Below are 10,367 nucleotides of genomic sequence, written 5' to 3'. Positions count from 1 at the left end.
ATTTACTGACATTTAAAAAAGAAAATATTTTTATTTTTTTTAAATAAAAGAATTGTTTGGAAATTTCATATAAGCCTTGTCAAGGCCGTGAAAGTTTAAACATTTTAGCCTCTAGACATTTTTCATTCCTTCCTTGAAAATGAACAACTGCGCGAGTCCTACAAAACTCAACGATCGCCTTCATGTTGGAAAAAGTTAATGTTGTCGAAAGTCAAATTATTTCTATAATTCAATCCGAAGTTTCCGAACGTCGTTGGTATTAGTTCTTTTATTTATTAATTATTTTCAAATGATTGAACAATTTATTCATTCATGCCAATAAAATTATTTAAAGGATGCTTTTTTCGTTATCTGAAATCTGTTATCAACACCTTAAGTAAATTTCTCATTTGAAATTATCTGAAATATTCCAATGTATTCCAATGAAAAACTGCAAAAACAACTGCGATATCAGCATTTTGCTATCGGTCACTAACCATTGACATCGCTCTCCAGATGGAACTGCTTGCAATGGTAGGAGACTCAAGTCGATCCACTGGTTTGAGATTACTTTTTTAAAAAGGGGGAGTCGTCGCTGACGGGTCGATGATGTCGAAACCCACACAGGACATCGGGAGCTGGGGACATGGCGGGAATCCGTGTTGTGTCCACTGTCCACGTAGTACGCATATGCTGAAGCCCGAATACGAGTTGGCGCGTTGAATGTAGTTGGTGAAACCAGCACCCAGCACTATGGGAAGAGCTATAGAAAGCTACCCTCCTACCGCATATGGGCTCGGGAGTTTAGTATCCTTCCGTGTGTGCTGTGAGCTGGGCGCGTTGGTGCATCGTCGGACTAATATATTTCTCTTTCCGTAAGTAGCCAACTAAGCTTTTTTTCTTGCAAATCCAACTTACTAGATTCTATTTCAACTATTTGATTTCTATTTATTTGATTATATTTATTGAATGTACATTTTTTTAATTACGGACTTAGAGGGCGTTTATTTAGAGTTGTTTGTTTATTCGTCGAAGGTTAAGTCTTTCAGACTACAGCCTTTCGGAAGCGTTTTATGTATCGTGAAGGGTTTAAGCAACAGTTTTCTCACAACGGAAAACTTGTGGCCTTCCAGATTATGGTTGCTTAAACAAAAAAAAAAAAACTTTAGACGTAATACGCAAAAGCTGTATTCTGAACGACACTTTTTTTAGTCAACAAATCTATTCAAGGACGAAGATAATGAATATCGTGGAAATAGATGTTGAAATGCAGGAGAGGCAATAAACAAGAACGCTTGCTATCACATATCAGTAATAGGCTGAGGTCAACCACAAAATCATAAAGATAGACTAACGTGCATATTCAGTACATGTCAAAAATAGTATTTGCAAATTGCGATCGAAATGAATTGGTTGAATAATAAATGTTAATATTTTATTTAACTATATTTTCTTTTGACAAGGTTGAGTATAAGAAACCTTGGTTGTCGCGACAAACAACATGGCTTCAATCAATAGCAACGTGTCAGAATCGGCAACTCCTGTCGAATTTGTTCGTCCCGATTTACCCAGCCGTTGCACGTGGCATCGCAACGCAGACCCTGCCACTTCGCCGCACACCCTCAAACCTCCGTTAGTTAATTTTTTTTTTATTATTTTCTTTCAACATAATGATTCAGTTAATTTTTTTTTTTTTAATTTTATTTTTAGACAGCCGCGAAAGAAAATTATGACAACAATTTTGGACAACATTGGAAATACCCCACTTGGTATTTATACACAGTTGACTATTGATTCGTTAAATTTTATTATATCCTTAACTATATTTATTTTTTCACTTCCAGTTCAATTGAATTCTATACCAAAAAGCTGCGGTTTGAAGTGCGAAATTCGTACGTATTTTATATGATCGTAGCATTTAGAAATTCATCTTAATTGTTTATAATCTCAAATTACAAAATAGTTGCGAAATGCGAATTTTTCAACGCTGGTGGAAGCGTTAAGGATCGTATTGGATTGAGGATGGTAGAAGATGCCGAAAAAGCTGGTAAAATTAAACCCGGAGACGTGCTTATCGAACCAACTTCAGGAAACACTGGTACGCATTTTAACCCAAAGCGTAGCTTACATGAGCTATTTTTACTCTATATATTGATATATTTTTGTACAGGCATCGGAATCGCATTGGCAGCCGCTGTGAAAGGTTATCGTTGCATCATTGTCCTACCGGAAAAAATGTCCAACGAAAAGGTTGATACCTTGAAAGCACTTGGAGCCGAAATTGTGCGAACACCAACGTCTGCGACTTTTGACTCACCTGAAAGTCACATTTCGGTGGCCCAGCGCCTCAATCGCGATATCCCAAATTCTATGATTCTAGATCAGGTACTGCAAACGAATTAAATTCATTAAAAAGTATGAATGGTTTGGGCCATTGTAAATAAATTATTAAAGTTTTTTTAGCGTTAGTCAGGAATTATAGCGCAATTAATCAATGTTTTTTTATTACAGTACCGTAACCCTGGCAATCCTTTGGCTCACTACGACATCACGGCCGAAGAAATTATTGATCAATGCGATGGCAAATTAGATATGATTGTCGTAAGTTTTTGCTTTATAAAAAACTAACAAAAAAAAAAAGAAAAAAATATGATAATAGTTGATTAATTATCAAAATTAGTTGTCAGCGGGAACTGGAGGAACGGCTACAGGCATTGGTCGAAAGATTAAAGAGAAACTTCCGAATTGTATTGTAGTCGGCGTCGATCCGGAGGGTTCCATCTTAGCTGAACCAGAAGAAATTAATAAAACCGATAATTCCGGATTTTACGAAGTGGAAGGCATAGGATATGACTTTATTCCTACTGTTCTTGGTTTGTTTGAAGACAAAAATTACGTCCGCAAAGTTATGATTCATTTCTAATTTCGTTTATACAGATCGCTCAGTAGTTGACAAATGGTTCAAATCTAACGATAAGGATTCATTGACCATGTCGAGAAAGCTCATTCGAGAAGAAGGTCTTCTGTGCGGTCAGTATGATCAACTGATTAAAACGATTTTTTTTCTTCACTTTATTTTTCTTATTTAGGTGGCAGCTGTGGAGCGGCTATGTCAGCAGCTGTAAAAGCTGCGCAAGAGCTTAAAGAAGGACAACGATGCGTCGTCCTTCTTCCCGATGGATTGAGGAACTACATGAGCAAATTCCTTTCTGATCAGTGGATGATGGAACGCGACTTGCTTGACAGCTCTGGAGATGTTTCTGAGAACCATTGGTAACAATCCTTGTATTCAAGTTTGATTCAGATGGTAGACCTCCATTTAACATGTAAACTGATAGGTGGTCCAACTTGTTGGTGTCTGCTCTTAATTTACAAGCTCCGTTGTCAATTGTTCCTTCGGTTACATGCCAGGAAGCCATAGACATCATGAAAAAGGAAGGATTTGATCAACTCCCCGTTGTAGACAAAGAAGGGTATACAAAAAAGTTTAAATTAAAATATTAAGGTATGTTTTAAAAAATAAATTTTTGTTTTTTGGTTGTTTAGATCAATTAAAGGAATGGTAACGCTTGGGTCTTTAATGACTCGATTGCTGGCTAAAAAAGCTGATCCAAAAACACCAGTGGAAGATGTACTTTATGGTCAATTTAAACGAGTCACGCTCAACACTCCGCTTGCCAAGGTTTCAAGGATTCTCGATCGCGACCATTATTGTCTGGTTGTTCACAATCAACGTCTCTGTACGTAACGCATTTGAAATCTTTTTTTTTTTTTTTTCAATTACATTTTATCAGCATAACGTTTAATTTGTTTCTCCCCAGCAGATACCAGTGACACTGTTGAAGAACGTACCGTGGTTGTTGGCATTGTTACCCAGATCGATCTTCTAAACTATATTACCAACCATATCCAGATTTAAGGAATTAATCCAAAGACCAAAGGAAAAATGCGGCTATATTTAATCGCATAAAGTCTAATAGATTCCGGACCATTTATTAGTTTAAACGGTTGTTAATCGGTGTTTCATCCATGAATGCAATTTTCAGACGGCAAGAGGAAACTGGGAATGGGAATAAAATTTGTATTCATTCAATTAAGTGGTGGTTCCATCTTCATTAATTACACTTAAGCATGCTGATATTAGATTCGATATCTCTTGATCTACCGAATTGTTTGTTTTTGTTGAAAATACTGCAGCTGCTTCCCAATGAATAGCGGCTGAGCAGTATTGGTGTAGGGATGCAAAAACCAGTCCCAAGTTGAACAATGTTTCACTTGACGTTGGATCGACATCGCGTGCTTTTAGCAAACACGTGAGTGCCTGTAATAAAAAAAATAAATTATGTTGTCATCTCGTTATTGTTCATAACGTCGATAGTACCAGGACAAATTTATCTTTGTAGAAATAGCACATTCCCAAATTATTGTAGATACTTGCTGACTCCATATCACGATTAAGAATATTTCGATAGAAACTGATGGCCTCCTCGATCTCATCTTGCTTCTAGCATGACAGAAATAGATATTGTTATTGCTTGTTAGTTGTTACGTATGCGAAAAATGTATAAATGAGAAAATACCTGATGTAATACCGCCAGTTCGTTTAATGCGACAACGTTGTTGTCATTTAATTTAATTGCCGCTTTCAGAGTTTTTAATGCGTCATCGTCGAAATTCATATCCGCACACAGTTTACCAAAAGTGGTATAAAGTTGACTGCTCTTGGGAAATAGTCTACTTACATATTCGCGTTAGCTGTTGTGAATATAATAAATATCATAACTCAAGTAATTTTTATATTGACCTCAATGATAAGCGAAAAACTTCAATAGCGTCTCCAATTTTGTTTTGATGAATAAGGCAAGCGGCAAGCAGTTTATAGACGGCTTTGCTTTTACAAATTCTTAAGGCTTCTCTGCAACTTTCTTCAGCCAAATCATATTGCTTGAGGTTGGCATTGCAGCAAGCTAAGTCATACAGAATTAAAAAATCGGGTTGTTTCGCCAAAAGTTTCGCATGCGTGAGTGCTTCAATCGCTTTTTTGTAGCGACCTTGCGCAATTCTAAAAACACATTTTAAATAAATAATTCAAAATTGTTATCTTGGTTTTGCAGAAACTTACAAACATTTTGCGATTTCTTGTAGCGTTCCGGAATTATTCGGATTTTGAGCATAACACGTTTGAAACAGTTGAATCGCCTCTTGGATTTTTCCCTCCGCATAGTACATTCGTGCCTTCATAATTTATTAAAGAAACAGACATTTAAAAAAATGAGTCTTAGTCTCTTACCATGTCAAGTAAATTATACTAGGATATATGTAGAGAACTCGGTCGGACGATTTCCATTCTTTTTTGACAAATCTTCTATAATTTTCTTACACAATATAAAGTCCCCACGCACAAAATGAAATTCTAGAAGCCAGTTTGTTTTCATGTTACCTATCAATACACTGAAGAATAAGCTGAGTGAAATTATTGTATTTTCTGAGATATAGTATTTGAAAAAGAAAATGTCAACAGCTATTTTTCATAACCAAAATCGAAACCTGAACGCCTGAACCTAGAATTCTTTGTTATGTTTAAGGAATGTCCGTGTTTCTATGGTTACCAAAATGGTAAATTTAAGAGGGAGGAGGGGAAACGTAAGAGAACAAACTTTAACTAACGCTCCAAAATGAAGAAGACGTGTAAATCTAGAAAATTTATAAAGTTATAAAAAATCTTTGGTTGTTTTTGATGATTTTTTTTTAAATTAAAATTTTATCGATGTAGTTGCTCATAAAGTCAATAGATGGATTTTACCGGTTTGCCGTTCGGGATTGTGCGCGCTGCAGTCGTACTGAAGTGACAAGCGAAAATTGAAAAATTTGTGTTCATTACTACCTAACGAAACATTCGGTAGCTGATCATTGAAACTGACAATATGGTAAATCCACTTATTTATTCAAGTTTTTAATGTGTGTGTATGTCTCATTCTTACTTTATTCTTAGTCTATTCTATCATACAATGGTGGATGTGTTCTTGCAATGAAAGGCAAGGGATGCGTGGCAATTGCCTCTGATCGTCGTTTTGGAGTCCAAACTTCCACATTGGCTATGGATTTTCAGAGAATGTTTGAAATGGGTCCCCATCTCTACATTGGTCTTCCTGGCTTAGCAACTGATACTTTGACGGTCCATGAAAGACTTCGCTTCCGTCTCAATCTCTATGAGCTCAGAGAAAGCCGTAAAATCAAACCACAAACATTTTCTGCTATGGTGTCCAATCTTTTGTATGAGAGACGCTTTGGACCTTACTTTGTTGAGCCTGTCATTGCAGGTTAGTTCTTTAATGGCCTCTTGGTTAAAATGTGGTAATTATATTTTATTTTTCTGAATGTCTGTTTTAGGGCTTGATCCGGTTACCTGGGAACCATTTATTTCTGCCATGGATCTTATTGGTTGTCCTAACATGCCTGAAGATTTTGTTGTAGCTGGAACATGTGCTGAACAACTCTTTGGAATGTGTGAAGCCTTGTGGGAACCAAACCTAGAACCTGATGATCTTTTTGAAACCATCAGCCAGGCACTAATGAATGCATTTGATAGAGATGCTATTTCTGGATGGGGAGGTGTTGTTCACATCATGTAAGTTAATTTTTTCATAAATTTGTGTTTTGTGCTAATAATGTTTTCTTTTACAGTGAAAAAGACAAAGTGACAACTAGGATGCTCAAGACCAGGATGGATTGAAATTTTTACTTTCATTATCAATGTATTTTGGAACTGATCATACACCATTTAAAAAATTCAGTTATAGTGTGTATTGTTTGCATCAAGCCAATTACAATGGACAGAAAAGGAAAACAGAAGAATCCAACGTTTTCAAAGACGCTTCAAAAAGAGATACTTGTCGGCAAAAATGTACTCGCACTTTTCTTTTTTTCGTCCAAATTTCCAACCGAAAACTTCCCGTTCAGAAAAACAGTTTACACAATGCTTTCGAAAACACTAATGACGTTCATAGGCAACATGAATTTCACTTTTCATCTTCCTCCTCCTCATCTTCTTCGTCATCTTCATCGTCGTCGAATCCAAAACAATTAGCCACGTCCTTGCTAGTATCCTGAGCTTTAGCAACCTGAGAGCTACGACGAACGCGAGGGGTGGCTTGCATGGAATCTTCAATTTCATCTTTAGAATAAATAAAATTCGATGTAGTAACTTAACGAAATTAACGTAATAACTAGTAGTTTACCATCCAAGGAGGTCATAGTATTTCCTTCTCCTTCCATCAGGGAACCATCCATTTCGGTAGCTCCTTCTACTTCCATCATGGTGGCCTCATCTTCGTCTCCACCTTCACCCTGTATTTTTAAATACGCTATAGTATATCGTACAAAATGCAAAGATTGGGAAAACATTTTTTTACCTCTAATTGAATCACTTCAAGGACAACATACTGCTGTCCATCTTGACCTTGTACCGAGACCAGCTCTTCATTAGAGTTGAGACCAAGGCTAATGTCTTCATCCTCCATATCAGTCTCTTCGCCTTCAGTAAGACCTTCTAAACTCTGGCCATCTAATTTTCATCAATCGAATCGATTAAAAATACGCCATAAAATGAGAAAAATGCTGTAAACAAACCCTTAATTCGCTGTTTACGAGCCGCGCGGAATGCTCGCAATTCTTGCTGAGCGGCATCAGGATCGTGGAGAGCTAAATGGCGAATCAGATTGCCTTTGTGGCGGAAGGGTTTTCCACATTCAGGGCACTCATGCCGTTTCTCTCCAGGCGGTGGGGGCACGTAGTCGGGATTGTGATACAAATTTTGATGGCGACGTAACAACTGCTTTTGCCGGAAGCACTGATCGCACTGATCGCACTGGTAAGGTTTCTGGTCCGTGTGAATCAGCATATGTGATTCCAAATGGCGTTGAGAGATCGATGCGTAAGCACAAAGATCGCACTTGAAGCATTTTTCTCCTTCGTGAGTTTTGCTGTGCAACTGCAATAGAACAAAAGGAATACAAAAATTAATTCCATGCAATAAAAATAATGCAACATTAATTCTAGAACAAACATTCGCTATTAAAAAAGAAATCATACTTTGAAAGTATAACGATCGGGGAACGATTTGCCACATCTTTTGCATTTTAAAGGCTTTTCAGAGGTGTGCAATTTCTGAACGTGGATCCGTAAGTCAGTCTTTCGGCCACAAGTGGTTGGACATAGTTCACACTGGAAAATTGGTTTGTTGCCTGTGTGAATGAGTTTGTGAGCCTGCAAATAAAAACAGTACATTTTAACAAATCACAAGTGAACTTAACAGTAAAATTTTATTCATACCTTGAGACTGTTGGATTGTGTGAATCGCGCATGGCAAATATCGCACTCGTAGGGTTTTTCGCCAGTATGGATGCGCAAGTGGCGCTTCAACTTGAAGGTGTCCGGGCTGGCATACGTACAGTGAGGGCACTGGTAGGGTCGCTCACCCGTATGGCACCGCATATGACGCTTGAGCTTGCTTAGTTCAACGGAAGCGTAGTCGCACTCGGTGCAACGATGTGGTTTCTCGTGTGTGTGGCGGTAACGTACGTGACGGACAAGCTCACCTGAAGTTGTGAACGAACTGTGGCAATGTTTGCATCGATGTGGCTTAGTGCCCGTGTGAGTGTTGACATGGTTCTGTAGCGAAGCCAACGTCTTGAATCCCCGATCACATACACTGCACTTGTGCGGACGCTCTTCTGAGTGACACTTCATGTGTCGAGACAGCAGATATCTTAAAATATAACAATGAAAAGGATCAACTCCAACTGATCTTCCATTTACAAAAGGGAATCAAAAGTTACCGCTTTGGGCTAGTGTAGTTGCAGTAGTTACACATATGCGCCTGGGAGACGGTCTGTGTGACCTTTTTGGAGCCACCTTTACTCATCCTTGGCTTAATATCTTCATCTTCGGAATCCTGACCATCAGCACTACCACCTTCTTCGCCTTCGTCGAAATCATAAACCGCTAGGTTTTGGTCCTCGTCTTTATCCTCATCACCATCAAAGTTCTCGTCATCTTCGCCTTCTTCATCTTCTATTTCCATTAAAATTGTTGTTTATAGATGCAGTGTATAAAATGTGAATAGATCAATTTATAAACTATAATTTTACCTTGTATAACTTCACCTTCAGTACCATCAAGAACTTCAGATGAAATGACAGCTTGTTCAGCACCATCAGGCTGCTGGACAATCAAAACATAGCTAACTTCACCAGAAGATGATTCTGGGGGTAATATAGTGACAGTTTGGTAGCCACCTTCTCCCTGTGCAAGCACTACCCCTTCATCGGCTGAAGTCTGTGAAAGAAAGGCATCAAGATTTGTTTGCAGCATGATAAATAAGAATAGTTAGAACTTACCCCATTATTGGGAATGGATACCATAGTACCTCCATCTTGGGCGACAAGCGTTGCTGTACCATCTCCTCCATCAACATCATTACTTTGATAGTAATACTGTCCACTTTGGTCTACAAAATAGGTTCCACCATCTTCAGGTGCATCAGCAGCTTCTACTTCGTTTGAAACAACAGCTTCCTTGTTGGCTAGCTGGGAACCAGGTATCTGATTGGGATCTTCAATTTCCTTGTTGAATGTGTCGAGATAATTTTGGATCTCACTTATAGATTCTTCTTCTTGCTTCAAGGCCGCCATGGCTAGCTCTTAACTATTGAAGAAGAAATCGAAAAATTGTAATCTAGTTTTGTGACACGACAAAACGGCAGACGAAGAACGTCATCGAGCTGTAGAAAGTTGGGGGCTTGGCAAAAGGTCTGTACAATGAGGAATGGGCGGGAAATGCTATGTCTGACCCATCGCCATATTGTCGAAACACGTCGCCATTTCAGTTGGAAATTGTAACAAAACGATACGTTTAGTGGAAACAAATCACGACGCCAAAATCATCACGAACGGATTCGAAAAATAACGATTAAATTCAGTGCGATGCGCTCTCTGGCGGTCACAGAAAAGAACCGTCATTTCATGAAGAAGGAGACAGGGGGCATTGGAGTTGGGAAAATTGCGCCATATTGACAAGTGAGGCGCTGACGGCCATTGCAACCGGGATGTCTTTCACCAAGCCGCTAAAGGAGCAAGCGACTTTTCCCTTAAAATTAAAATCATACCTCTTCTATCAAAGGATAAAAATGAAGCAAAACACCTCCCGCTTGCTTCCAGTACAAGAACATGAATTCAAAACACAATATTGAGATTTAAATGAATGAATTAAAGTGACATACCGTTGGTTCATTAGTCGATCGTTGAGGGCGCGTTGGGAACGAAAAACCGTCGTGTGGCGGTGGCGTCGGGAAACGAAAAAGCTTTCCCCTTCCTTCTCCGTACTCACTT

The 10,367-nt window shown here is 38.4% G+C and overlaps 4 protein-coding genes across 10 annotated transcripts; 2 read left to right on the top strand and 2 right to left on the bottom strand.

Annotated features, from left to right (window-relative positions):
• Positions 1-566: 566 nt before the first annotated feature.
• LOC124209822 (cystathionine beta-synthase-like) lies at positions 567-4,076 on the top strand. 2 transcript variants are annotated; one of them, XM_046608021.1, is made up of 13 exons: positions 567-854; positions 1,443-1,611; positions 1,690-1,748; positions 1,824-1,871; positions 1,943-2,077; positions 2,150-2,364; positions 2,491-2,580; positions 2,660-2,852; positions 2,917-3,009; positions 3,069-3,252; positions 3,318-3,452; positions 3,526-3,719; positions 3,804-4,076. In XM_046608021.1, exons 2-13 carry the CDS (start codon positions 1,481-1,483, stop codon positions 3,896-3,898), a joined length of 1,572 nt encoding a protein of 523 aa, XP_046463977.1. In that variant the 5' UTR covers positions 567-854; positions 1,443-1,480; the 3' UTR covers positions 3,899-4,076. The 2 variants fall into 2 exon arrangements, with proteins under 2 accessions (XP_046463977.1, XP_046463976.1); XM_046608020.1 differs by having other exon boundaries at positions 3,801-4,076.
• On the bottom strand, positions 4,047-5,564 carry LOC124209823 (Bardet-Biedl syndrome 4 protein-like). The gene is made up of 6 exons (XM_046608022.1): positions 5,289-5,564; positions 5,102-5,214; positions 4,784-5,041; positions 4,560-4,713; positions 4,361-4,483; positions 4,047-4,300 (listed from the first exon to the last, which is right to left on the bottom strand). The coding sequence occupies exons 1-6, from the start codon at positions 5,412-5,414 to the stop codon at positions 4,073-4,075; spliced, it is 1,002 nt and encodes a 333-aa protein (XP_046463978.1). The 5' UTR covers positions 5,415-5,564; the 3' UTR covers positions 4,047-4,072.
• Positions 5,565-5,772: 208 nt separating this feature from the next.
• On the top strand, positions 5,773-6,772 carry LOC124209821 (proteasome subunit beta type-3-like). The gene is made up of 4 exons (XM_046608018.1): positions 5,773-5,906; positions 5,972-6,299; positions 6,370-6,607; positions 6,664-6,772. The coding sequence occupies exons 1-4, from the start codon at positions 5,904-5,906 to the stop codon at positions 6,710-6,712; spliced, it is 618 nt and encodes a 205-aa protein (XP_046463974.1). The 5' UTR covers positions 5,773-5,903; the 3' UTR covers positions 6,713-6,772.
• LOC124209818 (transcriptional repressor CTCFL-like) lies at positions 6,769-10,354 on the bottom strand. Of its 6 annotated transcripts, none has more exons than XM_046608012.1 (10): positions 10,259-10,354; positions 9,378-9,684; positions 9,129-9,315; positions 8,817-9,051; positions 8,311-8,746; positions 8,071-8,244; positions 7,609-7,969; positions 7,392-7,543; positions 7,218-7,326; positions 6,769-7,153 (listed from the first exon to the last, which is right to left on the bottom strand). In XM_046608012.1, exons 2-10 carry the CDS (start codon positions 9,669-9,671, stop codon positions 6,999-7,001), a joined length of 2,103 nt encoding a protein of 700 aa, XP_046463968.1. In that variant the 5' UTR covers positions 9,672-9,684; positions 10,259-10,354; the 3' UTR covers positions 6,769-6,998. The 6 variants fall into 6 exon arrangements, with proteins under 6 accessions (XP_046463968.1, XP_046463971.1, XP_046463969.1 ...); XM_046608015.1 differs by having other exon boundaries at positions 8,817-9,048; XM_046608013.1 differs by having other exon boundaries at positions 10,145-10,270.
• Positions 10,355-10,367: the final 13 nt, after the last annotated feature.

Source organism: Daphnia pulex, chromosome 12, assembly GCF_021134715.1.
Source record: "Daphnia pulex isolate KAP4 chromosome 12, ASM2113471v1".
NCBI lineage: Eukaryota > Metazoa > Arthropoda > Branchiopoda > Diplostraca > Daphniidae > Daphnia > Daphnia pulex.
Note: the sequence above shows the minus strand (reverse complement) of the source record. Positions and strands in the feature narration are given on the sequence as shown.

Bases quoted from the DNA above. Each gene is read 5' to 3' on its own strand.
- LOC124209822 (XM_046608020.1), top strand. From the start codon at position 1,481: ATGGCTTCAATCAATAGCAACGTGTCAGAATCGGCAACTCCTGTCGAA. The intron at 1,749-1,823 runs GTATTTATACAC...TTTCACTTCCAG, and splicing joins CATTGGAAATACCCCACTTG to TTCAATTGAATTCTATACCA. The intron at 2,581-2,659 runs GTAAGTTTTTGC...TATCAAAATTAG, and splicing joins GCAAATTAGATATGATTGTC to TTGTCAGCGGGAACTGGAGG.
- LOC124209823 (XM_046608022.1), bottom strand. From the start codon at position 5,414: ATGAAAACAAACTGGCTTCTAGAATTTCATTTTGTGCGTGGGGACTTT. The intron at 5,042-5,101 runs GTAAGTTTCTGC...ATGTGTTTTTAG, and splicing joins CAAGAAATCGCAAAATGTTT to AATTGCGCAAGGTCGCTACA. The intron at 4,484-4,559 runs GTATTTTCTCAT...CTGTCATGCTAG, and splicing joins AACTGGCGGTATTACATCAG to AAGCAAGATGAGATCGAGGA.
- LOC124209821 (XM_046608018.1), top strand. The intron at 6,300-6,369 runs GTTAGTTCTTTA...TGTCTGTTTTAG, and splicing joins TGTTGAGCCTGTCATTGCAG to GGCTTGATCCGGTTACCTGG. The intron at 6,608-6,663 runs GTAAGTTAATTT...TTTCTTTTACAG, and splicing joins GGAGGTGTTGTTCACATCAT to TGAAAAAGACAAAGTGACAA.
- LOC124209818 (XM_046608012.1), bottom strand. From the start codon at position 9,671: ATGGCGGCCTTGAAGCAAGAAGAAGAATCTATAAGTGAGATCCAAAAT. The intron at 9,316-9,377 runs GTAAGTTCTAAC...TTTCTTTCACAG, and splicing joins TATCCATTCCCAATAATGGG to ACTTCAGCCGATGAAGGGGT. The intron at 8,245-8,310 runs GTATGAATAAAA...TTTTATTTGCAG, and splicing joins CACAATCCAACAGTCTCAAG to GCTCACAAACTCATTCACAC.